This window comes from Trematosphaeria pertusa (genome assembly GCF_010094035.1).
Source record: "Trematosphaeria pertusa strain CBS 122368 unplaced genomic scaffold BU26scaffold_9, whole genome shotgun sequence".
Lineage (NCBI taxonomy): Eukaryota > Fungi > Ascomycota > Dothideomycetes > Pleosporales > Trematosphaeriaceae > Trematosphaeria > Trematosphaeria pertusa.
In genome coordinates, this window is record NW_022987220.1 from 15,174 (window position 1) to 40,996 (window position 25,823).

The window sequence follows — 25,823 nt, forward strand, 5'->3', positions numbered from 1 at the left end:
TGCTTAGTTGTGTCGCACTCTTCCCAGACAACGCCCGCAGCTAATATACCTTGTGGATTGTGCCTAACATGGGTATAAAATAGCGCACATTCGTGGATAGGGTATTGGACGCCGCCAGTTGCTATTTCGACCTGAGTCCACGGGGGCCCTCAATCGGGGATGCTGATCTGGCCAGGAAACGTGTTGTTGCCTACGAGGCGCTGGAAGATTCGGCTGATTCGGAGTCGAGATGCTTGGTGCGCTTGGTTTGCACCCGCCGCTGGTGCCATGGTTTCAGCTTGTGATTCCCTTGCGACGGGATTGGGCGAATTTGCTTATGTGTAAGTGTCGGGGTGGTCCTAGCTCACGGGGTTGTTAGTACTGACCACTCGTTGATCGCGTAACGAGAGTGGTGGGGATCGGTGGAGCGAGGACGGCCAAAAATATTTTAGGCCTGAGTGCGCTTAAGGGCCGGAAACTGGTGGTGGAACGGGGCAGAGTACCCTCTCGGCCGCAACGTTGGAAACAAGACAGATGCACAAGTCTATGCTATCGCCGCTGCACTCCAACTCGCAAAGGACTTATACATTCGATCGAAACACAGCCTCAAGCTGATCCGAGTGTTCACTGATGATAAAGAGCTCCTGGATTGCCTGACGAGAGGGAATTCCTGCCCTATTGGGCCAATGGGCTTCGAGCGATTCCCCATCCGGGATCTATACGAGAGAGCAGCCGAACTGGTCGACCTGAAAGTGGAAGTGCAACTCTACTGGCTCAAAGAACACATTGGCAGCGAGGGGTATCAACGAGCAGATGAGGCGGCCGAGCAGCGATTGATCGACAAATGTTTGCGCAGCAGCAGTTCGAATGCCAGGTCAATGCCGAGTGGGACCAGCTGAGCCATGAAACGGGGCAGTGGGAGGGTTGGGATCCGATCACGGGCCAACCGGAGGTGCACAGTCCGGTGACTGGGCAGACGGAATGGAGACAGATCCCGCGTTGCGTGGTGGAGGATGGAAAGGATGAGGCTGATGAGTGGTTGTGGAGGAGGAATGGAGGCAGCATTGTGTCTCTCGGCCAGGGCGATAACAGTGACGAGGAAGATGAGGAAGACGAGGAAGACGAGGAAGACGAGGAAGACGATGAATTGGTAATCTACGGCATAGATGCTTGATGACTCAGCCCTCGTGGCACGAAAGGCGTCTCCGATTATCTGGATTGGCCTCTGAAGGTCCTCAGAATCATCAATGCCGCTGCCACCATTAGCTGTATTGACGTTCCCCTTGCACGACGACATAGCATATTTTTCACCGATACGGAGCTCACCTATATGTAAAAGTTCTCAACCAAGATCTCTTTGCGTTCGTCATTCGGGGGGGCTCTCCGTATTCAAAATACGCACAATCCCTCAATGCACATATCTAAATCTCACAATAGGGTCCCCACCATGACCCGCCTTACTTCCCTTAATCCCGCCACCAACCCTTCCCTCCTCAACCTCCTCCCTCTCCATCTTTCTATTCTGTGTCTTCAGATAATACTTGATGATCAGCGCCATGCCTGAGCAAATCAGGCAGGCTGCGCTCATCATGCCACCTCCCCCATAGTATCGCGGCTTTTGCGTATCGGGGAACGCATAGCTAGTATAGAAGTGTGCTACACCAGCAGCCATAAGGTTGATAATTGCGAGTGCTGCGGCACGCTTGGAGGCTGGGCGGGGTAGCGAAGCGGAGAGCCAGGAGACGCAGAGATTGTAGGGGGAGTAGGTGCCAGAAGTCATGAGGAACATGGAGAAGTAGCGGCCGCCGAGGGTGGGGACGAACATTGCCTTGCTCGCCGTTAGTATATATACATATAATCTAAAAGCTGGATAATAGAGCGAGAAGGTAACTTACTAAGAGATTTCCCAACAGACCAAACATCATGGGGACGGCGATATGCCATCCACGTTCGCCCTTATGCGCGGCATGGAACGACACGCATAGCGAGACAAAAAAGGCAAACAAATATGGCGGTGCAGTAAGCAGCAGCGTGATCGTCGTGTTGTACCCCAAGGTGCCGACAATACTCGGGAAGAAGTTGTTGAATGACTGTGCAGTGATGAGCATCATCTGCAGTAGGATGAACATGTATAGTTTCGGGTCGATGAGTGCTTGCTTCAGGCCCCACCAGATGGACTCCGGGTCTTCGTCGCGGATACCGGCGTTCTCCTTGCGGATGCGCCATTCGGCGAAGAGTTGGTGCTCGCGCTTAAGGAGAGGGTTAGTCTTTTGAAGGGGGAAGTCGGGGAGGATCGGGACGCAGAGGAGGGCTATAACAATCGTCATGCTGCCTTCGATGATGAAGAGCCATTCCTATACATACATGTTAGCTCTCAGTCCGAAGGCGAATGGGAATGAAGAAGGCAGGGAAGTAGCTTACCCAAGCAGGCCGGCCTGCCTTGCCTTCCATCCGCGCAACAATACCCGCCGCGATCAATCCACCAAACGCACTAGCCAGCATATTGCTTCCATATAAGATGGCGATTCGCGGCGGAAGCTCCGTACGCTTATACCAACAGCTCATGAGGTAGAAAACACCAGGTAGGAAAGGCGCTTCGACCAGTCCAAGGGTAAATCGCGACGCGAAGAGGCCGCCAAAGTTGCGCGTGAAGGCTTGAGACATGGACACGATGCCCCAGGCGGACGTGATGCAGCAGATGTACCACGAAGGTCGGATTTTGGTAATGATCATATTTGAAGGGAGTTGGGTGATAACATCTACATCTCGTCAGCATCTCATGTTATCTCGACACCAATCTCGCGGAAGCAAGACTCACACCCGACATAAAATATCATCAGACAAGTATTATACTCCGCATTTGTGATGGCCAGCGTCTTTGACAGCCCCGCCACCTTCGCATTAGCAATATTATTCCGGTCCAAAATATTCAGCAAAAAGAGTAGCGCTACAACAGGCATGAGCGTGCAGTCCAGTCTCCTAACAAGACCGCCTTCGAGCTTGCGCTGCGCGTCTTGGTCGAGATGTTGGAGCTCTTCAGGGAGTGGCAGGTCGTCGAGCGGTACGATGACTTTCTCTGTGGTCTCCAATGAGGCTTTAGGTTTGTTGGCGACGATGTCTTCCATGTTGGCTGCTTTTTGCAGATCTGGTATGCAATAGAAGGGCCGGGAAGGAGGAGGTTGCGGGGCGAATGGTGTTGTTCTAGAGCTGTAGTTTTATAGACGACGAACCCTAGTGGCCAGGGTCTTGGTGGTTTTGCCCGAAAAAGGCGTGTGCGGGGACCCCGGAGGGAAGTGCGTGACCCGGGGTTGTGGGGAGATTGATTGAGTCAGAGAATCCGCACTGGAGGCTTACACTAACGTCAAAACCTGGGGACAGCTTGGCGTTATTGAGTTCTAGATGCAGGCGGCGTAAACGATTGACGTGTTACCCAGGCAGCGAGACGAAGTGGTCGTGACTGTGTAGAGGCCCTCACATTGCCCTCCGGTGAGCGCCAGTCTCCATCGAGCGCCTAGAGTCTGGAAGGGGAGACGTTGTCCCAAAGGTTTGGAGACGCTTCAGAGGCCGGGATGGAATTGAACACGTGACGTAGTTACCGTACCATCTGACTGGGACACCTGAGAACGTTGTGTTGGATTGATGGTCCGCCTAAGCAGCAAGGAAGGCCTTCCTATTTACAGGCGTCATGGGCTCATCCCCCGTGAACTCTCCATCTGGTCCCACGACTCTCATTATATTCTTCATAGCATTGAGCTCGAAATTGATGCGCGTGTTGAGCGCTCCACCAGCGATATGTGTTGTGAGCGTAACCTGTGGCATAGCTGCCAACTTCTTCGAGACCTGCGGCTCGTGGTAGTGGACGTCCATGCCCGCAGCATTGATGTGTCCACTTTCTAGCGACGCTACGAGTGCGTCTTCGTTCAGCACCTGTCCTCGCGCGGTGTTGATGATGCGCGATCCTTTCTTCATCATCGCCAGTTGCTTTTCGCCAATGAGGTCTTTGGTGTGCTTGTTTAGGGGTGTGTGTAACGAGATGCAGTCCGCAATCTTCAATAGATCGTCCAAACTCTCATGGAAGGTCGCGCCTAAGGCCCCCTCTTCTTCCGGGCTCGCTCGTACCACATCGAAGTAGTGAATGTCCATCCCGAGTGCCATCCTTGCCTTATACGCCAGCTTTTTACTGATATTTCCCAATCCCACAACCCCCAGTATATGCCCCCTCGGATTCGCACTGATGGTCGCGATCAACTTATGTGTCCTCTCGAACTCGCCCGTGTCACATGTCCTCGCCGCCAATTGTGATCGGGTAAAGTTCCTGAATACCGACAGAATCATGTACAGCCCGGTGTCTGAGACGGCCTCATCGGACGCGCCTGCTCCGTTTGCGTACCATATCTTGCGTTGGGCGAGCAAGTCCACGTCGGCCCAGTTGTAGCCTGCTCCGGCGGAGGCGAATATCCGACAGGAGGGTGGAAGGAGAGGTATCAGTTCTGAGTCCCATTGGCCCATTTCGCCACCGGTTTGGAAGTGTGGGCGGAAGATGGCTGAGAAGTTGCCATATCTGCGTGTAGGTTAGCATGGCTGGAACGGAGTAGGCGTAGAAGTAGGAGAAAAGCAGGTTCTCATAGGGGCGCTTGTGTGCGTACTTCTTGTCTTCCAATGCCTTGGTGAATGACTGGCGGTTCAAATCCTCATTCCGAACGACCTGGAAGCGCGACAGGAAGTCGCTCTCGTAGAACTCGTGGTTGTACTTGATCGGCTCGCCGATGTGGAGGACGATTGGCTTCGGCATCATGTCTCAGTGTGCTCTTGAGTGAGTGAGTGTGTGTGTGTGGTCATGTGCAGGGCGTGTTTGCATGGATGAGGCTGTGTGCCGTCTTCAATCACGGGTATGGAGAGCGTGGGTTCGGTTGAGCTCCATCGCGCGGCGAGAAGGCCGACGGCGCATTGCGAGGCTGTTTTGTGGCCATTGTGGAGGCTGTTGTGGGAGACAACAGGACACAAACTTTCTGCTGGACTCGCCGGGGAGCCAGCATTACGCCGAAGAGCAGGAGTTGCTGATGCGGCGGAGAGAGGAGCGGAGACGTGGGAGAGCCGCGTTCGATGTGTCGGAACGCGTCTCCGCTGCTTCCGCACTGACTAAGAACTGATTCAGCGGACGGAAACAACACCGAAATCTGGGAAGAGCTCAAAGTGTTCGAATCCCATAATCTGATATTGCTGTCGACATATACAGCTCGCCTAGCTCTCCACCCATGCCACATCGAATCTACAGAACCGAATCCTCTGCCTCCAAAACGTAAACGCAACATCCACCACATCCCTCCCGTCATCACCCCTCTCCACCCAAATACTCGGATAACTCAGCTCACGGTTCTTCCTAGTCCGCGAGTTATTCGTCATGCAGAACCCATCCCCCTCCTGCAACACCTTCGTCTGCCAGCCCTTCCCTCCATCAGCGCTCAGCCCAACCGTCAGCGTCTTCCTCGGCACGCCCCAAATCGCTTCCCTCGTCTGCTTGGGTTGATTCTCGCGCTTGTCCTCCTCGGGCGTGATATCATCGTACAGACCCTCGCGCCTCGAGTGCCCTGGCTGAAAGCTCGAGTCGTTGTACACGATGAGCAAGCGCCCATCTGGAAGAACGTCGAAGCAGATTCCAGAGTTGGGGTTAGGGAGCGATGTAGGTACGCAGTCGGCCCAGTCCAGCCCGTCAACCGAAGTAGACGTGTAGATGTTGTCTGCCCATCTCGACCGGAAGAATGCGATATAGCTCCCGTCGTCCTTCAGCTTTCTTATGTTCATGTGGACGCAGCCGGTGCTGTTCGGGACTTCTCGCTCATGCCACGTATTGCCGGCGTCTTTCGTGTACTTAATGACTGAGATATCGTCGTTTCCGATCCATCGGTATCCAGGCGGTGTTCGGCAATACCACGCGGGAAGGACCCATGTCCCATCCTTTAGCACCGTAACCGGCTGGCGGATGAACAGACCCTCATCATCGAAGAGATTTTGCGCACACGACCACGTCTGTCCGTCGTCTTTCGATGCCCGGTACCGAACGACTGCTTTGTCCTGATTGCCCGCAGGCTGTGCAGTGTACATGACCCACAGCTCTCGGTTCGTGGGATTAAGGAACAGCACTGGGTTCTGCTCGCTGTGTTCTGTGTCGTCCGATATTTTCCGTGGATTCGTCCATGTTTGGAAGCCCCGTCGAAGCCGCGAGAGATGGATGCAGATGTCTGAAAGGCCTTCTTGGGAGCCGCCGAACCACGCGCATAGCAGGTCGTCATTGGGTAGTTGAAGGAGATTAGAGGCATGGACTTGAACTGTCGAAGCGGGAATGTAGTTTGAGGAGAAGTATGGTGTCTCTGAACGTATAGTAAGATCGTTGTTGAAGTCGGACATGATGAAGACACCGAGATACCTTCTGTCGAAAGCGAAGCGTTCAACTGATGAGAACTACTAGGGTAACGAGATGAAGAAGCATAGAAACAGATTAGGGTAGCCGTATCTCAGTATCTATTAACTAAGCCTAGTATAAGTCGGATCAAGAAAAGCGTTGAGTCACGACAACCGTCGCTAGGCAAGCCACTTCTACCCGCTTTTCTTTCCTTCCCAATTCCTCAACTTCTTGAGGCGTCTGATGTGCTCCCGAGCTTAATGCGCCTTGGCCGATTCGGGAAGTAATCTGCGATTGCTTGCTCCGTAGTAGGACCGATCTGCGCCTAGAAGTTGGACCTTATAACGCACTTCTCCCCGGGACTGTTGACACCAAATGCGGGGAAACGCCCGGAGGCCTGAGCTTTCTGGGGTAGGACTCGAGAAACGATATCCTGAAAGCTTGATAAGCTTGCTCTGGAGATTGCTGGGTTTGATTGGCCGCGGTATAAAGGCGTTAAGAGCTTCGACAATTGCACGTTAACCTCTTGCTACCACTGCTTCAATCTCCGACCTCCGTCTCATACCTTTCCTGACTCCTTCCTACTCTACTCCAAAGCATGGGTGGTGGCACTTCACTCTGGGCCTCGCCCGAATGGAAGAACGACCCCCGATCCATCTTCAACGGACGCCTAGCATATCTTGCTACCACCATCGCCTTCGCAGGATGCTCCTACGGCTTCGATCAAGGAAACATTGGAGGCGTGCTTACTCTGCCAACCTTCAAGCATGCCTTTGGACTCGATAAGTTGAGCGAAGATGCTGCGGATCACCGGGCGGGCAACATCGCTGCTTTGAGTAAGTTTTCAGCCTTGCAGGACGCCGATACGATGAAGCGGATACTGACCATGAGGAAAGTGGCTGCTGGTGGCTCAGCGGGTGCCCTCATCTCCGCTCCCTGCGCAGATTTCCTCGGCCGTAGATGGTCCATGATGCTCTATGGCGCCATCTACCTCCTCGGCTGTGCATTCCAGGAAGTCGACCATCTTGGATTATTCTACGCAGGCCGCTTCCTCGCGGGTGTCGCTATCGGCTCCATGTCCGCAGGTGCGCCTCAATTCCTCTCTGAGAACTCTCCAAAGTCCATCCGTGGCTCCATGACCTGCCTCTATAACCTCATGATCATTACCGCTCTGTCGCTTGCTTTCTGGGTCAATTACGGCGTGTCGAAATGGCAGAACGTGAGCATTACGGATAACCTGCAGTGGAAGCTAGCTCTTGGTATCCAGGTTATTCCCGGCGGCTTCATGTTCCTGATGCTTCCGTTCGTCCTCGAGACGCCGCGCGCGCTCATTGCGAGAGGGAAACGAGACGAGGGCCTCAAGAATTTGATGAAGTTGCGCAAGCTTCCCGAGCATCACCCCTACCTCCAGCAAGAGTACATGGAGGTCTGCGCACAGGTCGACCAGGAGCAAGAGGTTGCTGCGGGACGCAACTACCTGCTCGTGCTCAAGGACATTGCCTTCGTCCCGTCGAATAGACGCCGCTTCTTCCTCGCCATCATGCTCTTCCTCTTCCACAAGTTTAGTGGTACCGACAGCTTGAACTACTTCGCTCCGGAAATCTTCACCATGATCGGCGTCAAGGGCGGATCACAAGCTCTCCTCACGACTGGTGTTTACGGCGTTGTCAAGCTCGCTACAACAATCATCTACGTTGCCTTCATCGTGGACCGTGTCGGTCGTCGGCTCCCGCTCATCATCGGCGCCTGCTTGCAAGCCACCGCTATGCTCTACATTGCTCTGTATGTTCGTTTCGCGAAGCCAGCCCAAGGCGGCGGAACTGAAGCCGGGGGCATAATCGGCATCGTCTGGATCTACATCTACGCATTCGGGTGGTCGTTCGGGCACAGCGTGGCCTGCTACGTCGTCGCTGCCGAGATATTTCCGTCGCGTATCCGGTCCTTTTGCATGAGCTGGTGCTTTTTCGTTAACTGGATTGTCGACTTTGGGATCACAAAAGCGACGCCTTCTATGATGACGCATATGGGATGGGGAACGTTCTTGCTGTACGCGGTGCTGACTTATATTGGGGTAATTTTCGTCTTCTTTTGCATGCCGGAGATGAAAGGACGCTCGATTGAGTCCATGGATGACCTGTTCCAGCACTCTATTTGGACTATGTACAAGCGTGCGTATCCGACCGAGGAGGAGAAGGTCCGCCACGATGTTGGCGATATATTTCACGGAGTTGCCAAGGTTCTTGACGGCGGCGAGAAGGATAATGGGAACGTCCAATTCGAGAGGGTGTGAGGTAGACAGATCAGAAGACTCCACAGTCAGAATTGGGAGAATGTCCGGATGAACGTGAGGCCCATAGCGATACCCTGCAAGGGCCGGCACTTTCAATATACCGTGATGAATTTGAAGACTCATATAAGCAACAAGGTGTGATTCCACCGACTGTAAACTTGCAAACGTGGCCATTGGGAGATATCGTGACCATGAAGAACGTGCCGTTGGACGTGCGAAGCATCAGCGCGCAGTCGGGGTTTCAACCCACCGTACCACAAACGTCGCGGGAGGATACCCGGGCTTCTCGCCGGAGCTGGTGTCAAACGCCCCTTGGAATCTGACTACGTAGTCAGAGGGTCCAGATAAAATGGTCCAGAAGCCATCAAGAGACTGGTAACAGGCGACCTTCGAAAGAATGACGTTAGACAAGAAGACGTTCGATCTCAACACAGGAGCCAAGATTCCAGCGGTGGTGAGTTTCTTGCAATGAAGGAGAAGGAAGACGCTGAGTGGAATAGGGATTCGGAACATGGCAAGCAGCGCCAGGAGGTACGTGGCGTAAGCAAACGGGAGGCGTACGAGTGAAAGCTCACGTACCCGTAGAAGCAGGAACAGCAGTGAGGACGGCTATTACGACCGGATACCGACACCTTGTAAGCTTCGCATCTTCCGGACTCACGGATTTGGGCTGACGAGCGTCCAGGATTGTGCGCCGCTTTGTGAGTCAAACAGAAGAAGGACGTGACCTCGAAGTCTGACTTTTCGAAGACTGCAACGAGAAAGAGATCGGGCAGGCCTTATCGGAGGTCCTAAGGGAGACGGGTATCCCGCGATCCGACCTCTTCATCACAACCAAGCTCTGGTCATCGCAGCACTCGCAGGTCGAATCCGCGCTGCTCAAGTCGCTCGCAGACCTCGAAGTCGGTTACGTCCACCTGTATCTTATGCACTGGCCGGTATCGCTTCCACCCAACGACGCAAATGCACCTAACTTCGGCAAAGAAGACCGCACCGTGCACGCGTCGGACTGGGACTTCACGAAAACGTGGGTCGAGATGGAGAAACTGCTTTCGACTGGCCTCGTTAAGGCAATCGGCGTGGCAAACTTCTCAACCGTGAATCTTGAGAAGCTCTCGAAGACGGCAAAAGTTGTACCCGCTGCCAACCAGACAGAGCTGCACCCATTGCTACCCCAGGACAGGCTCAATGCGTACTGTAAGGCGCGTGGGATCCATCAGACGGCGTTCGGTCCGCTGGGCGGCAAGGGCTCGACGCTGCACACGCACCCAGTTGTGCTGGAGATTGCAGAGGAGAAGAAGGGGACGTCGGCGCAGGTGCTGCTGTCGTGGGGCGTGAGTCGCGGGTGGAGTGTCATTCCGAAAAGCGTCACCGAAGAGCGGATCAAAGCGAATCTAGAAATCTTTGGATTGAGCGGCGATGAGATTTTGAAGCTCGACAAGCTGGCAAAGTCCGAGGGGAGGAGATTCAATAGGCCGAATTGGGGGACGACCGTCTTTCACGATGATGATGGTGGTGGGAGCGTTGCGTGAGAAGGCGGCTGGTCGTAGCTGCTTATGTAATCTCGGATCCGACCTTTGGAATGCCAACAAGATTGCAATGTGACAGGATAGGTTTCGTGGATTCTGAATGAGATCCCATGGCGGCTTGGGAGAACGATACGCAGGTGACGAACCAAGACCTTTGAAGTGGATATACTTCTCCCGTGTGCTTTCTAGTTCCGCGAACCCCGACGTATATCCAGCTGAATTCTAGCTTTGCACTGTATTACACCGCGAGTTCCACATTCAGAACATTTGATGCAGCTTCGGCTTGTCATGGCGCCGGTGAGAATGCCGACACCCGTCTCAACCACGCTAAAAGGCGCCTCACTCCAGATGACGGCTTCGCGGCCCACGGGTCCTTGTTAGAACCTAGAATCATCACAGCACTTCGTAGATCCACTGTAAACTCTCCGGGCATACTCTGGACATCAGCAAAGGTTTTCATAAACACTCGCTCTTGATTATCGTGCTGTGGAAAAGCTCCGCCTCTAGGCCTTCAGCATTTTATTCCTTCCGCAAGCCCTCAAGCCCAACGAGTCCAACTCAATAGCAAACGCAACATCTACACTGCTACCGGGAATGCAGTACGTCCGCCTCGGTGCCTCGGGCCTCAAGGTCTCCCGTATCATCCTCGGCGGAATAACCTTTGGAAAGTCCACATGGGAAGGCTCACCATGGACATTGGACGAAGGCGCAAGCATGCAAGTCCTCAAACGAGCCTAGGATCTCGGCATCAATACCTGGGACACTGCAGATAGGTACTCCAACGGCGAAAGCGAATGCATCCTTGGCAGATTCATGAAGAAATACAACATCCCAAGATCGAAGGTCGTGATCATGACAAAGGTATTTAATCCAGTCATGGGCGGCGATAGTAGACCAAATCCCGGGGACCCCCACTCGCGGGAGTTGGTCAACCAGATGGGGTTGAGTCGGAAGCATATTTTCGACGCTGTGGACTCATCTCTCGAAAGGCTGGGCACACTGTACATCGACGTGCTACAACTACATCGCCAAGACCAGGAGACACCGCCCGAAGAGATGATGCGCGCATTGCATGACGTCGTGTCTATAGGCAAAGTACGCTACCTAGGCGGCTCGTCAATGTACACGTGGGAATTTGCACGGCTCCAATATACGGCGAAGATGACGGCTGGACATCCTTCACGTCTATGCAGCCCTTCTACAACCTTCTCTACCGCGAGGAGGAACGCGAGATGATTCCGTTCTGCACCTCGCAGGGCATCAGCGTCATCCCGTGGTCGCCGCTCGCATGCGGTCTGCTCGGGAAGCCGGTCGGCGAGACGAGCGTGAGGAACGAAGCGGATTCCGAACGAACATGTGGTTTAGCGATGCGAAGATAGAGATCATAGACAGAGTAGAGGAGTTAGGTAGGAAGAAGGGGGTTCGTATGGCGAGCGTGGCCACAAGCTGGGTGTTGAGGAAGGGATGCTGTCCTATTGTGGGGCTGATGAGTGTGCAGAGGGTGGAGCAGATTATGCAAGCTTTGGAGGTGGAGTTGAGCGACGAAGAGAGCAGGTATTTGGAGGAGTACCAGCCGAGAGAGGTGCTTATGTAATGCATGACTACGCCTTGCATGAAGGCTGTCCGGAGGGGCACACGACCAGCTTCATCGCATTCTTCGCTCGCCGGTAAGTCGCGGCATGACGACCTGGCAGTCGCAAACTTGGTCCCATGGCTATTGCTTCCTCTCGATCTGTGAACTCGTCATGGGCGACGGCGGCTATAGCAGCCTTTCGGTCAGAAGCCCGAAGCGGCCGATGTGCCCTCTATGCATATGGCCATTGAAAATGGATTGACGCCCGAAACCAATGTTATAATATACATGCTCTGGCTACACAGCTGCATTCCTGCTTGCCATTGACGAAGCAGCTGCGATGTCATCGCCCACCACGCTCTCGCTCAAACAAATGCTCACCGCCCTCCCACCCGTCTCTTCGTCGTCGACCGAGCTACGAGCACAAATGCGCAGGGAGATACAAAGCAACTTGAAAAAGCCCATCCTGGTAGCCCTCGACGACGATCCTACGGGCACACAGACGTGCCACGACGTCCCCGTCCTGACAACATGGAGCGTGCCAGTCCTCAGGCGGGAATTCGAGAACACAAAACCTGGATCCGGCTTCTTCATCCTCACAAACTCGCGCGCGCTCCACCCGCCAGCTGCGAAGGCGCTCACGATCGAGATGTGCACAAATTTGAGCGAGGCTGCCATGAAGGCCGGCAAGGCGTTTGAGGTCGTGCTGAGGGGCGATTCTACGCTCAGGGGACACTTTCCGCTCGAGCTGGAGGCGGTGGAAGAAGTGCTGGGCCAGAGCGACGCGTGGATTCTGGCACCTTTCTTCTTGCAGGGTGGACGGTACACCATCGATGATGTGCATTACGTTGCCGAGGGCGACACCCTAGTTGCAGCTGCTAACATACCGTTCGCAAAGGACGCTACGTTCGGTTACAAGTCCAGCAACCTACGCGACTGGCTCGTCGAGAAATCGAAGGGAGCGATTGTGCGCGAGCGCGTCCAGAGTCCCGGTCTGTCCGACATTCGCTCTGGCGGGCCGAATAAGATTGGCGAGATCCTACAGCATGCGAAGAGGGGCACCGTGTTCATCGTCAATGCTGCAACAGAAGAGGACATGGATGTCGTCGTTCTCGGTATCCTGAAGGCTTCAGCACAGGGCAAGAAGTTTCTTTTCCGCTCTGGCGCCCCCCCTGTCTCCGCGAAGCAGCTCAGTCTCGAGAGATCAAGAGGTGGGTTGATCATAGCTGGATCATACATACCCAAGACAACGGCACAGCTCAAAACACTGAGGGAGAGGGCGGGCGATAGGTTGACGACTGTGGAACTAGACGTAAACAAGCTTCTTGAATCGCCCGATTGCGCCGAGAAAGAGCTACAACACGCGCTCGTGACCGCAGAATCTGAGCTCCAGAAACCGCAGGACGTTCTCATCATGACTAGTCGGAAACTCATCACTAGGGCTAACGAGCGGTCGTCGCTTGACATTGGCTCGACGGTCGCGGCAGCCCTTGTGTCTTTCCTCACAAGGCTCGAGACGAGGCCTAGATTTATCATCGCGAAGGGTGGAATCACGAGCTCAGACATGGCAACAAAGGGATTGAATATGAAGAGGGCGATGGCCGTAGGCCAGGCTGCTGCTGGCGTGCCGCTTTGGAGGTGTAATGAGCCTACTTGTAAATACCCTGGGCTGCCGTATGTGGTGTTTCCTGGGAGTGTGGGTGGAGTGGAGGCGTTGGCTGAGGTTGTGGAAAGATGGAGGGCGTGAGTGTCCTTGGGTCTTGACGGAGAGTTGCCAGTCTCGGAAGATCAGGCAAGCGGTATGTGTATGGACTTGATCATCAATAATCGTCAAGGATATAATAAGTTACGTCCCCAGACCCCAACACTGAACTCAGTCCTCAAATCACACAGCAATTAGACATTCACATCAGGTTACACCAGGTTTCCGTGCCATCGGAGGCCTGAATCATCTGTCTGGCTAACATTCGGTGTCACGATTCAGTAGTCAACAATAGCGCACGGCGTTCTCTCCGCTACCCCTCGAACGTCAACCCCGCGACCTCGAAACTAGTCGACGCGCATCTGATGACATGGAGAACTTTCCGACCGTCGGAATTTTACGTAGGTGTTGCTCGGAATTGGCTGTCGTTTTGGGTGGGTGCTGTAAAAGTTCGCAGGCGGCCCGCCTGTTAGCTGTTCGACACCTCGTATACGTTTCCTTGTATTTACGTCTTTCTACCGAGTATTTATGGCTGCATAGAATCAGTTTCCTCCTTCCTATTAACATTCATTCACGATCAGCCATCCAAAATGCCTATCATAAAAGCCGCAATACCACCAAAGAAAACAATGCTTCCCCCAGGCGTCTACACACCTGTCATTTCCCTCTACAAGCCCACAAAAACCCAAGAGCTAGATCTAGACGCCATGTACAAGCACTGTCAGTACCTCGTCCGCGGCGGGCAGCACGGCCTCGTCTACCAAGGCACGAACGGCGAGGCGGCGTTGCTGGACCGGGAAGAGAAGAAGGACGTCCTGAGAACGGTGCGGCGGGCGGTTACCGACCTCGGTGTTCCGGATTACCCCATTGTAGCCGGTATTTCCGGCCAGAGCACGAATGAGAGCATACAGTTGGCCAAGGATGCTGCGATAGCTGGCGCGAGTTTTGGACTCCTGCTCCCGCCGAGCTATTGGGCGAAGGCTATGAGCGAGGAGGCTTTGCTAGGGTTCTATAGGGATGTGGCCGACGAGTCGCCCATACCCGTTGTTATATATAACGTACGGCCTAGTCCATTTCGTTCTTCCCCCCCTTTCTCCGCAAAACTAACGATAATCATCAAAGTTCCCGGGCGTAACCTCGGGCATCGATCTTAACAGCGACGACCTCACTACCCTCGCCTCGCACCCCAATATCGTCGCCGTAAAACTAACCTGCGGAAATATCGGTAAAGCTATCCGCATAACCTCGCACTTCACTCCCGTCCAATTCTCCGTCTACGGCGGCTCCTCCGACTTCCTCTTCCCCACGCTGGAAGCCGGCGGCGTGGGCTGCGTGACCGGCATGGGGAACGTGTTCCCGCGTGCGACGGCCCGCGTGTACGACCTCTGGATGGAGGGGAAGAAGGACGAGGCGAGGAGGCTGCAGGATGTGGTTGCGAATGCGGAGTGGGCCTGTAAGAAAAGCCTGGCCTTTACGAAGTTTGCAGCTTGGTCTTTTGTGGGAGGGAAGTTAGGGCTGGAGGATGAAAGGGCTTTTTGGCCGAGGCGGCCCTACTTGCCGGCCGGGGAGAAGATGAAGAAGTGGACGGTGGAGGTTATGGGGGTGCTGGAGGAGGAGGAGGGGAGGATTCCGGAGAGGGTGTTTGGAGGGGTGTAGTTAATGGGGTGAAGTAAATGATGATTGTGGAGAGAGGCGCAGATTAGACTGCATAAACAGGCGTTCAGGCAGATGGATCCAATCGCAGCTTATTCGGGCATGATACAATGAGTGTATTTCTTTTCCAGTGATCGCTCGCCTAATATGACCCGAATGACCCCGAGTCCAGTGTTGTCTCCTTCTATCAATCTCCTACTGTTTCTCACTGCACTAGCCTCACTCGATGTCAAGATTGTTAGGATATTGCTAATGCGGTCTTTGCTGGCGCGATCTTAAAATGTGCTTCTTACAGCCTCCGATATAATTGCAACCCCAAGGAGCTCACAAGGCACGGTCGCATCTCTCGTGGTACTATCCTAGTCTTGTATACATCGTCGAAGGCATTCTAGGGGTCCCCATAATAGGGTCATTCTCACAAAAGGTCCTTATTTACGCAGTCAATAGTTGGTCGTGTTCCTAGAAAACAAGGAACCCAGTCTTACAAGTGCGCTCCATCTCGGATCCTAGACATCCGGTCTTTCTTTGGGCCGCTAAAGGGAGTCTCAGCACTGATTCCTCTGGAGCAATTTGAGCCGCTTGTGGGCCTACAAGTCTTGACCTGCTGTATCCCTAGAGCGAAATCCTTGTCGAGAAGACGAGTAAGAAGTGAAAGAACGGGATCTATACTTAGGTACATTGGCAAAGCTTGACATCCGGCTTTCCATATGAGTGGCCAAAAGTTTTCCTAACTGCCGTGAGAACTTTCAACTGGAATATCCTGGGCTTTTCGATCTGGAGCAGGTGTTTGAGCTTCTGAGTCAAGTCAAGTTAGATACCATCTTATCGTACTGGTTGGTTAAGAATTGCGGAATTATAGGAACATCTCGGTATAGAGGCGAAAATTTTTTTTAGAGCTTTCGAACGTGCTTAAGCGGATGAAGCCAGGTACAGGGATAGATGTGGTGAGAAAGGTGTCCAGTTGCTCCACCCTGTAGATTCTAGAGGTTGTTTTCTCGCAGAATACGGCAGTGAGTTCGACTGCCATATCTATATCGAAAGCATCTTCAGTATTGGATATCTTGCTAGAGATATGTTAGGATTCAGACGTGGGGTTTCCGAGAGAGGATATGGTGGGCGATTGAGGTCGGTGATTCCTTTTCACTTTCACTCTGAAGTTCAAACCCTTCACTCGATCAGACCGCACATGAACTCTGATGCCTCCGCCGGTTTTGGTCTGTTTCTTTTCTCTTTAGCTAACAAAAACGTGCTACATGACACCAACAATCTAAGTCTTTTTTAACGACGATTGGCTACTCTCTTTCTAAAGCACATCGAGACCGCCAATCACAATCATGAAGGAGACGACGGATGTTATCGACCTGAAGTACCAGCTCGAGATTGGCGTGTGGCTCTTCGACGAACATCGTGACAAAACGCTCAAGCATCGCTATTCCTGCGCTCTCCAACAAGTCAAAGAGCGACCATTTGCTCGCTGCACCATCGTCCCAAGCCATGAAGAAGCAGATAAAGGTGACGACTGTCTAAACTCCGACATCATCGACCCTTATCGCTCGCAATCTTCTGGTCCGACGGAAGCTACTTACACAGCTACAATCGAAAGGGCCTTATGTGTGCGGGTGTCGCTTGGGAGTTGGAGTAAGAGGATTGGGAGATCAATTAGCTGCACTACGCCATCGAGGAGAAGGAAGCAGAGATCCGCCAACCGAAGGAGGGAATCGAACAGGAGAAGCAGCAGCAGGCATTGAGCTCATGACAGAGTACTACCTGCGCTCCATTTCAACGGTCAATAGAACACTGACACCCTCCAGAAAGACCTATCCCGATCCGGAAACCTTCGACACCAGCTTCGGCCGCACGCTCCCGTACCTACATTCTCAAGCAAGCTCTACACATCAATCGCAAAAGGATGATCCCCACATTGGACAGACTCCTCTGAGGATACCGCTCTGCATCTCTTCTTCGGCGTACTGTATGCCGACGACGATCATATTGAGGGGAGCTCGGCGTCTATAGTTGGTGCTACCACTGGCATCGGGGTTCGATCTCTCTCGCAAGTCCTTCCCATTGACCGAAATTCACTCCAACCGCAAACTTGCAGATCAACATTGGAAGAACAGGGATCAGATTGTGTGATTTTTTTTGTATAGGCTGTTTATGGCTAATGCCTACCACCATAAAGCCCTTTCATGCCGTTTCGTCTCGTGTACAAGCCCAGGATGAAATGTAGGCGTGGATGCCAATGAATGCCGTTTGATAACACCGTAAGTGCACCACCCATCCGCAGAAGCCTTGTTCCCGCACCACGCAAAGCCCCGGCTTTCCAGCACCGGCGAGAACATTTATCCCTTCTTCTTGGACACACCAACCGTCCTGCCGCGACGACCAGTTGTCTTGGAGTGCTGGCCACGGACACGCAGGCCCCAGTAGTGTCGTAGACCACGATGGGCGCGAATCTTCTTGAGACGTTCGAGATCTTCTCGAAGCTTGGAGTCGACACCGTTGGCTAGGATCTGGGAGTTCTTGCCATCGACAATATCACGCTGCCTGTTGAGGAACCATGTGGGAATCTTGTACTGCAGAGGATTCTGCATGATAGTGACGATACGCTCGAGCTCCTCACTAGAAGATGTTAGTCTATCCGATAGAATAGGACACCATGGACGACTGACGAGGTGAGATCGCCGGCGCGTTTCTGCGGAACAGTCAGCAGGGACCTGCATCAAGCGAGGGGCCGGACTTACGGTGAGGTCGACATCAGCCTTCTTGCAGACCAAGTTGGAGTAGCGCCGGCCGACGCCCTTGATCTTTGTGAGCGCATACATCACCTTCTGCTTGCCGTCCACTAAACAAAAATCAGCTTCTCTTCGGAAGCTATCCCTCGCGCTAGAACTCACCATTGGTGTTAAGCAGACGAATAATGTACTGGAGTCAAGTCAGCACCGCGACCGACAAACAGACGGTATGCGCTCCAGGGCTCGTGTAGAGACCCTGGACCGTTCCCTTCGGCGACCCGCCTCCGCAACCCGCACGCCCTACGGCCTGTCTCCTTGGCCAAGGAAGCACCGGGGCTTCTCGATGTTCACAGCGATCCATCTATGGCTGAGCCCGCGAGCGCTGGGATCGGTCCGGCGCGTGGAGGTCGCAGCAGGGTTCGGGAGGGGCTTCGCGGGTAGTGGGTGATGCATACCTGGAAGTTGGATTTCTCCTACATTATTTTGTCAGCGGCAATCAAGAGAGGATGGTTGAAGCAGCTCACCCCAGTTACGAGCGACATGATGGCGGCTTGTCGATGCTCGTCGGTGATGTTGTCGTTGTCGTTGTCGATGGCGTTGGCGTTGGGTTGCGCGCTCAAAATTGACGATTCTCGGTCTTCTGTGGGCTTGGCGAGATGACATAAGCGAGATCGGCCAATCAGCCGACAACCCCTCGCACACCAACCCCAGGCGGCGACTTCATCGCTCTAGCTTCGCCACAGAGCGCAACTATACGATAACCAACACTCTTTCTATATTTTCCAACTGCCCTCTGGCACAGCCGATGGAGTCGAGTCTGCACCCTGCACCCTGTCACCCGTATAGACTCGGCTGCTGCCTCCAGCGCCTCCCCCCCATGCCGCCTGCCGGCGCTACACGTCGAGACTCCTTTGCACGCTGAGCAGACTGAGCCCCATTGAGGGTTATCGTGATCTGGTAGAATGCCGTCTTCACGCGCAATGAGACGGAGTCTGCCTCACCCGATGCTGCGGCTTTTGGCATCAGGCCAGCGGGGCGGCTGGCCTTAGGGTCGATGCCTGCAGTTTACCGTTCATCCACGAACGTAGTCCTCGACATGTTTACCCGAACACATTGCAGGTGTCCTCCGGGATTGAGAAGGTGAATGTCTCGGATTATCGCTGGTTTGGGCTACCCGGTGGTGTTCTGTCCTTCACCTTTTTCCTCAGCCTCCTGCATGGTCACCTTTTCCAAGCAATCCCAACTCTCCGCCCTGTTCCTCGACGATCTTCCACAAACTCGCACTTTTCCTGCATTGCTTTATGGTCATTATGCTTCTTCAGCCCGTATTCGCGAGGGCACAGGTCACGTTCGTGGGGCTCAGCTCATAGCACCGCCACAAACTGCAATCCCAACAATTTCTCGGTCGCCGGTGCCCAAAAGTAGTTTCCTGACGCCTACAATGAGGCAGCTCTGACTGTAAACAGCCACCGTTAGGGCGGCCGCCCTTTCGCCTCACTCCGTTTTAATAGTCCTCTTGATCGCCCTATCCAAGCGATGTGATCCGTCCAGCCTCACGTTAGCTTCATTCATATTCTTCCGGGCCGCCCTATCCAGGCCGGAGATTTCTACATCTTTAAATTCGTCAAGCGAGGGCGACAAGCGGTCCGTTCAAACATCGTCATTCGTCTTCTCCTGTTCTTCTCTTCGCCCCTGCTCGCTGGTTCAATTTCAATGTATTCACCGGAGCGGGCTCCTGGGTTTCCAGTCTCCGTCACAACATCCGTGACACTTTAATCACAGCCTAGGTACCGGACGGTGACAAGGATCCGCAATACCATGGCGTACCAAGGGACATCTTCACGCGTTGAAGGCCTATCTTCCGGCCCGGACTCTCACCCCAGACAGCCTTCTATCTCTCCGCCCACCCGGAGCAATACCGTCTCCACAGTTGCTAGTGATAAGCATTTACCTCCTGGGACCTGGAAGATACCGATCCATGGCAATTGCCCAAGATGCCATCACCATCACAAGGCCTTCCTCATCCGAGTCGAGGTGTCCGGGGATCCCAACGAGGTTACTGACATACTCTGCGAAAAATGTCACCAAAAATGGCTCGCCGTCGGTGGAGGCAGCTCCACACAACTTTCGCTGCTCTCCACTGCAAGTACTGACCTGGACCACGTGGAGATTGATTTCCGCAAAACACTAATTGACATGGTGCGAGAGGCTACTGGTACAGCGACCGCGGCGGGTCTCCCCGGCGTTCCCGAATCTTCGTCCCGGGCCCCGTCTCGCCAGGCCTCAGTAAATATGCATACGCAGCATCCAAGCCGGAGTGCTTCCCTGTCAGATGCAGAGCCTCGACCTGCACATCAGATACAGCCCCCTGAAGCCATCCTCGGCGGCGGCGCAACACCAACAGTGGTTGCGCCTGTGGACCAGAGGGCCGACAGAGCAACGCTTGCGAGCGAGCGTAGGCGCGCCGGGAAAACGTTGGCTACCCTCAAGCGCAAGCTTCAAGATGCCTTTCCTATCTTCAAGGAATCCCGCTTCAAGCGGCTCAGCAGCCCTTGGAGAAAGGCTTTGAGACAGGAAAAAGCCAAAAGCAAATCACCAATCGCCCAGAACGAGCTCATCCACTATCCATCACATTCGGAGGCGCGTGCGGGACGTGGCAGCGCTTACGAACCGAAAATCAGAAGCAACAGCACGGACAAGACTGAAGACGCCGAAAACGGGTGTCTTCCGAAAGACACACGGTCCGATGCGATTGAAAAGGCCAAGAACGACGAAGAAAAGCTGAAAGGGATGACACCTCATCAACACGATGCGTGGATTCGCGATCACATGACTGCATTCAAATGCCGCTGCGCTCGCCAATGCACCTGCAGGTCCCATGTTTCCCCTGACGCTCGAGCGGAATTGGCTCGTATTGAGCCGTTTCTCACAGCCCGACCGCCTCGGCCCGAGCTTGCTGGAGTGGGCAGCCATCTCACCGACTTTGCCCCTGGTGCGTTTTATACCGACACTGGACCACTCAACATCAGCACTACCACAAGAACTTCAGAAGCAGACACCGCAGTCTCCGGCCGCGCCGCAACGGCAACAGCGAACCCACAAAACTCGTTACTCGGTCTCTCACCAAGTCAGAGACCTCGGTCCTTGTCTCCTCGGCCCGCTTCGCTCCGGCACTCTCGATATTCGTTGCAGCGGCTACGTCAACATGGTCTCATGGCGCGCACATCCATAGACTCCAATCTTACTGCAGGCCGAGTTCGTAGCACTTCTACGACCAGTAGGCGGGGTACAGAGAGGTTTTCCACCGCTTCGCTCGGCCCGCCCTCAATGTCTCTCGCCCCCGAGAGTTTAGCAGAGCAGAGTCGTACGCAACAACCAACGCCCGGGGAGAACGAGTATTCCGATCTCGATAATGAGCCCCGTGCATCGACACCACATATCAATGGATATCGCACATCTGACGAGCGCAATCGTGAATCTGACACGACACAACCTGCAGACTCGTTCGGGACTTAGCGCGCCAGCGCACAATTGTGGCCCACGACAAAGAGGACCATCTCAACACTTCCTTCCATTCCCTTACTTTTCTGTCCCTTCGTCTGAAGCTTTATTTCTTGCTGGCTCTCAACACTCACTACCGTCTTCTCACACCACGCTCTCCTCGCTTTGGCGAGCGATATTTCCACGGATTTCCCACTCTTTCATTGCCATAACATGCAAACGGGATCGCGTTTCGCATTTGGATAACCGGCACACTTTTGGATAACCGGTACGCTTGTCGTATGAGTTATGGGTTACGGATCTACGAGCCACGGCGCTTTACGGTCCTTTCTGACGACTTCACGGACGTCTGGTCGGTCGATTGGCGCGATATACCCTCTTTTGGAGTTGCTTTGGAAGTTGTGTTTTAGATAGACCGAGTCACTGTTTGGTTTCAATGACCCGCATCTCATCCATGTTCTACGTGATGACTGATGACTGGTGACAGCAGTGTTCTGCGCATATAGACACGCCTGTGTGAAGGCTTTTAGAACAGTCCTATCCATCCACTAATACCTGCTCATCATCTAACCACTCTGGTGTTCGCCTACTACTCTACACTTCCCCATCTGTTCTACCTAGTAACAAAGCACTCACAAATTATCAATCACAAGCGTCTAGAAGGCCCATACCTGGAGCTAGCTTTGCACGTACTTAGTCTCCTTCCCGCCTTTCTAACATATACAAAGCTCATCTTAGTAATCACCAACTCGGCCCGACCTCACATATGTACAGTACCAGCAAAAAAAAAGAAGCCCATATTCTAAACTCCGCAGGCAGAAAGCTCATAGTAGACCCAGCGAGAGACCACTTACCCCTATGTTCACTCAGCACGTATTGTTCTAGCTTTATAAATAGTCCATACCACGGGTATACCGTACTTGATACCGAGGCCGGGAATAGCTACTTCCACGACCCAAGTCCTTCACGCTGCGTGCGACCACATGCCAACTATTGCTGCGGTCGGGATTAGCTCGAGAGTCCGCATTGTCATGCCGTGAGGACTTCAACGTATTGAACAGAATACACTAGATTAAAACATGCTCAAGACCGATATCCTACACTAGGATGAAAACCTTCATAGCAGGTTCTTGGGTCATAATTAATTGAAGACCGTGTCTGCAAGTGACCTCAGTGGTGCGTGCCATGCGTGTTAGTTCCTCACGTAGTAGGGGCAGTGGAAGCCAGGATAGGCAAGGCTGGAGGCTTTCAGTATATTATTGAATGGCGGCTTTGAATGCAGTACAGAGCAAAACTGCATCAGCCCAGCACATCCTGCCCATCATCTTCATCCTCCCCGTTTGATATCTCCGTGTCTCCCGAACCCGATTCCTGCGCGTTAACATCCACGCCTTGACGAGTAACCTCATTACTAGAATCTATTTTCATTTCGCGGTCGCGATTACCGTTCGGCTCCCCCAACTAGGGGACCGCCGTTCTCCCTATACAGCCACTCATCCACGTAGTCTCCACCAAGCTCCCACATCCAGACGGGTACGTCTTTCCCCTCAACGGTCACTCCGATATCCGCGGCCCCGATCTGGGACCGTGCCGCTCTTCCCGCGGCCCGGTCCGCCCTCTTATTCCCCGCACTGCTCTTGTGGCCCTTGACCCATACAAGCTCTACGCGCACCCCCTTCTACTGCAGCAGCTCCGCGCGCTCATAGAGCTCCTATATTGCGAAGCGTTCAAATCCAATGGGACCAAGCCGCCTTAGGAGAAGCCCGCGTTGCATCGTCTCCAAGAAACCCTTGTCGTCGGAATAGACGCGGACAAGCCCGACAGAACGGCCCCCTGGTCCGTGTTGCGCGAGGGCGAGGTTCAGCGCCGCAGCAATAGCATACAATTCCGCGCCTCCAATGGCCCCAGCATTGTACCCTAGCGGGTACTCGGCAAATTGCCAATTGCCGTTGGGATGGCGCCAGGCGACGCCTGCGCCTAGGAGGCATTTGCCCCGCCCGACGTCTGCTGTCGGTCCAGTAAGCTGCAATTTGTTGTGCAGTCGTGGAAGGCGTCGCTGGCATGTGCTTCGGCGTGTTCTGGGATGCGAACGATGCTGGGGAAAGGCTTCGCATCGAGATTGAGCTGGGCGCGCATACGGTTCTGGCGGTCGCGTGATATCACTCGGAGTTCTCGGCGGCGGGCTTTGATGACGGGATCCAGCTTTGGCATACCGACGGTGGATCAGGGAGGCTGAAGACCTTGAGAAGGTAATTCTGCCGTCCAAGCAATGTGGAACGTATGGTGAAGGTATTCAGCCTGCGGGGAGCGAGGGTTAGTTGCACCCTCAAGATGATGGGCACGGTGTGGGGCGGAGAGGAGGACGTGAAAGAAATATGGCGAGGACTTCAATTTGAAATCATTGTGCGCCCGAGTGAATGAGCGAGTGTTCGCCCGTCATCCCGTCTCATGCCAGACATGGAGGGAAAGAGCGACTGACCTCAACCATAGACCACGCCCTCTTTCGGTATCTCTGCCTCCTGATGCGTGCCATTGACCTCCATGCTCTCTTTCTCTATCTTGCCTCCTGGCGCCAGACCGACAGCTTTAGCTTCCGCCTCCTGCTGCTCCAGCCTCTTCTTCTCCTTCTTACTTAGCTGCATTGAGCCCTTCTCAATCGCTTCTTTCGGTACAGGTCGGACATAGGGCTGGCATACCCACCATGGGCGTTTACAGCGGGCGACAGCTGCGAGGGAGGACGTGTACGGGTCCTCTTCTGTCTCCGCTAGTTGCCCCACCGTGCCACTCTGACCCGATTCTTGCGGATCCAACCCGGTACCGATGGTCTGGGTCGGGTGTTCATTTTCGTACGCTAGTATACCCTCTTTGACAGCCTGCTCGGTCAACCTCAGGACATGCTCAAACGCATCGATCTCGCCCACCCGACACTTCGCCAGCGCGTCTCTGACATTATGATGTTCTGCCACGAGCGGCCGCAGCAGGTGGAATAGATGCGCTTGCATAGCTGTCAGATTGGGATTCGTGATCTTCTGTTGCCTTTTTTCCGCTTTGGACTGCTTTCTCTTCTTGCGCGGTGGACCTTCCTGCTCTTCCTCGCTGACTTGCTCTTCCGGTGCCTCGGGGTCGGACGCTATCCACAGGGGCTTCCTCTCCGGAGGTGTCTGTCCGAGAGCGTGCTTGTGTATGATGTCCATATAACGGCGGAAGACTGCATCGACTCTGTATCCGCCCTTTCCATCTCTCCCGCGCCAGTACTCTCGTCCCTCTTTGCCAACGGCCGGCGGCTCGGCGAAGATGGTAGGATCATGCAGGTTGCCCTCTGCGCTCATGACGCCATCTGCGCCCGTCTCTTCCAGACACTTCGCGATGTCCTCATGCTGCAAGATGTTCCCGTTCGCGAAGATGACCGTCTCTTTCGGTAAATTCTCCCTCAGATAACGGATCATACTCCAGTCTGCCAACCCTGTATTGTGCCCCTTCTGTTCTCTGCGCCGGCCGTGCACCGTGATGATGCTCGCGCCCGCATCCAGTAGTACCTTCGCATACTCCAGCGTCTTCTCCCTCGTCTCGAGGATCCGCATCTTTGCCGTGACGGGCACATGCAGCTCCTCGTGCAGCTTCCGTATCATGCTCGAAATAAGAGGCCAATCCTCCTGCAGGAATGCGCCGTAATTGCCCCTCTTTGCGATGCCCTGTGGACAGCCCAGATTCAGATCCACCGCGTCACAGAAGGGCGCCACCTGCTTCGCCGCATTGAGAAAGTCATCCGGGCCGTTCGAACAGAACTGCACGGTGAGCGGGCGATCGAAAGCCGGGTTTCCGTCCAGATGTCGCTCCGAGTCGGGCAGCTGCGAGAGATGGTAGGTGTCGACGGGGGAGGGCAGCGCGGATTTGAGCGGCTGGAAGTGCGAGTCGCGGTACTTGGGCTGCTCAACGAACATCTTGGAGTGGAACATGGGCGAGTAGGCGAGGAGGGAGGATTGCGCGGAGGGCGGGAGGAAGGAGCGGGTGAGCATGCGCCATGCCTATAGCAATCATGCACTGTCAGCTACGCTGGATGTGCGAGGGAAACTGGGGGAGCATGTGAGAGACGTACGAACTCCGACTGCTCCACCATAGGCGCAAGCACAATCTTCGGGCTGCCAATGCTCTCGTAGAAGGCTCTTCCATGCAGCCTGACGCGCTTGCTCGGCCGCTGCACACTTGCGACCCCATTACTCCCTTGCTTCGATTGGCGGTGCGGCTCGGAACGCGTCTCGGAAGCCATGGCGGCGAAGAATCGAGCGCAGCGTGCGAGCAGCTGGGCGGGGGCAGCGACGCCCCCTGTGTTGCGAAATATTGCAGGTATGGCGTCGGCGGGCGTGTGCGGAAGCGGAGTGGTGAAATCGAAGAGGTCATCGAGCATGGAAAAAACGACATGTGCCTTTTCGACGTTCCGCAGGGGCTGCAGCCAATCGGAGG

At 54.3% G+C, this 25,823-nt stretch overlaps 12 protein-coding genes across 12 annotated transcripts; 7 read left to right on the plus strand and 5 right to left on the minus strand.

The window, feature by feature from the left end:
- Positions 1-823: 823 nt before the first annotated feature.
- BU26DRAFT_565990 (uncharacterized protein) lies at positions 824-1,153 on the plus strand (the record flags this gene model as incomplete). The annotated part of the gene is made up of 1 exon (XM_033833462.1): positions 824-1,153. The coding sequence occupies one exon, from the start codon at positions 824-826 to the stop codon at positions 1,151-1,153; it is 330 nt and encodes a 109-aa protein (XP_033681991.1).
- Positions 1,154-1,387: 234 nt separating this feature from the next.
- BU26DRAFT_430072 (MFS general substrate transporter) lies at positions 1,388-3,104 on the minus strand (the record flags this gene model as incomplete). The annotated part of the gene is made up of 4 exons (XM_033823854.1): positions 1,388-1,807; positions 1,875-2,333; positions 2,401-2,738; positions 2,798-3,104. 4 exons carry the CDS (start codon positions 3,102-3,104, stop codon positions 1,388-1,390), a joined length of 1,524 nt encoding a protein of 507 aa, XP_033681992.1.
- A 523-nt stretch (positions 3,105-3,627) lies between these two features.
- On the minus strand, positions 3,628-4,771 carry BU26DRAFT_531828 (uncharacterized protein; the record flags this gene model as incomplete). Its single annotated transcript, XM_033831056.1, has 2 exons — positions 3,628-4,540; positions 4,626-4,771. 2 exons carry the CDS (start codon positions 4,769-4,771, stop codon positions 3,628-3,630), a joined length of 1,059 nt encoding a protein of 352 aa, XP_033681993.1.
- A 449-nt stretch (positions 4,772-5,220) lies between these two features.
- BU26DRAFT_606041 (glycoside hydrolase family 33 protein) lies at positions 5,221-6,503 on the minus strand (the record flags this gene model as incomplete). Its single annotated transcript, XM_033835633.1, has 1 exon — positions 5,221-6,503. Exon 1 carries the CDS (start codon positions 6,382-6,384, stop codon positions 5,221-5,223), a length of 1,164 nt encoding a protein of 387 aa, XP_033681994.1. The 5' UTR covers positions 6,385-6,503.
- Positions 6,504-6,681: 178 nt separating this feature from the next.
- On the plus strand, positions 6,682-8,780 carry BU26DRAFT_338910 (quinate permease). The gene is made up of 2 exons (XM_033822284.1): positions 6,682-7,215; positions 7,276-8,780. The coding sequence occupies exons 1-2, from the start codon at positions 6,978-6,980 to the stop codon at positions 8,667-8,669; spliced, it is 1,632 nt and encodes a 543-aa protein (XP_033681995.1). The 5' UTR covers positions 6,682-6,977; the 3' UTR covers positions 8,670-8,780.
- A 286-nt stretch (positions 8,781-9,066) lies between these two features.
- Positions 9,067-10,674, plus strand: BU26DRAFT_531831 (Aldo/keto reductase; the record flags this gene model as incomplete). The annotated part of the gene is made up of 5 exons (XM_033831057.1): positions 9,067-9,123; positions 9,170-9,200; positions 9,255-9,304; positions 9,437-10,119; positions 10,608-10,674. The coding sequence occupies 5 exons, from the start codon at positions 9,067-9,069 to the stop codon at positions 10,672-10,674; spliced, it is 888 nt and encodes a 295-aa protein (XP_033681996.1).
- BU26DRAFT_596627 (Aldo/keto reductase) lies at positions 10,635-11,783 on the plus strand. The gene has a single exon (XM_033834976.1). It carries the CDS (start codon positions 11,012-11,014, stop codon positions 11,432-11,434), a length of 423 nt encoding a protein of 140 aa, XP_033681997.1. The 5' UTR covers positions 10,635-11,011; the 3' UTR covers positions 11,435-11,783.
- BU26DRAFT_551868 (uncharacterized protein) lies at positions 11,377-13,518 on the plus strand (the record flags this gene model as incomplete). The annotated part of the gene is made up of 4 exons (XM_033832125.1): positions 11,377-11,604; positions 11,697-11,752; positions 11,817-11,865; positions 12,077-13,518. The coding sequence occupies exons 1-4, from the start codon at positions 11,487-11,489 to the stop codon at positions 13,516-13,518; spliced, it is 1,665 nt and encodes a 554-aa protein (XP_033681998.1). The 5' UTR covers positions 11,377-11,486.
- Positions 13,519-13,957: 439 nt separating this feature from the next.
- On the plus strand, positions 13,958-15,129 carry BU26DRAFT_541189 (aldolase; the record flags this gene model as incomplete). Its single annotated transcript, XM_033831584.1, has 2 exons — positions 13,958-14,531; positions 14,596-15,129. Exons 1-2 carry the CDS (start codon positions 14,064-14,066, stop codon positions 15,127-15,129), a joined length of 1,002 nt encoding a protein of 333 aa, XP_033681999.1. The 5' UTR covers positions 13,958-14,063.
- Positions 15,130-17,293: 2,164 nt separating this feature from the next.
- BU26DRAFT_551870 (ribosomal protein S13) lies at positions 17,294-18,594 on the minus strand. Its single transcript, XM_033832126.1, has 6 exons — positions 18,386-18,594; positions 18,317-18,334; positions 18,024-18,051; positions 17,871-17,971; positions 17,799-17,821; positions 17,294-17,748 (listed from the first exon to the last, which is right to left on the minus strand). Exons 1-6 carry the CDS (start codon positions 18,401-18,403, stop codon positions 17,469-17,471), a joined length of 468 nt encoding a protein of 155 aa, XP_033682000.1. The 5' UTR covers positions 18,404-18,594; the 3' UTR covers positions 17,294-17,468.
- A 665-nt stretch (positions 18,595-19,259) lies between these two features.
- On the plus strand, positions 19,260-21,516 carry BU26DRAFT_338998 (uncharacterized protein). Its single transcript, XM_033822285.1, has 2 exons — positions 19,260-19,282; positions 19,328-21,516. The coding sequence occupies exon 2, from the start codon at positions 19,680-19,682 to the stop codon at positions 21,375-21,377; it is 1,698 nt and encodes a 565-aa protein (XP_033682001.1). The 5' UTR covers positions 19,260-19,282; positions 19,328-19,679; the 3' UTR covers positions 21,378-21,516.
- Positions 21,517-23,842: 2,326 nt separating this feature from the next.
- BU26DRAFT_430125 (FMN-linked oxidoreductase) lies at positions 23,843-25,629 on the minus strand (the record flags this gene model as incomplete). Its single annotated transcript, XM_033823857.1, has 2 exons — positions 23,843-25,387; positions 25,459-25,629. The coding sequence occupies 2 exons, from the start codon at positions 25,627-25,629 to the stop codon at positions 23,843-23,845; spliced, it is 1,716 nt and encodes a 571-aa protein (XP_033682002.1).
- Between the last annotated feature and the right edge of the window lie 194 nt (positions 25,630-25,823).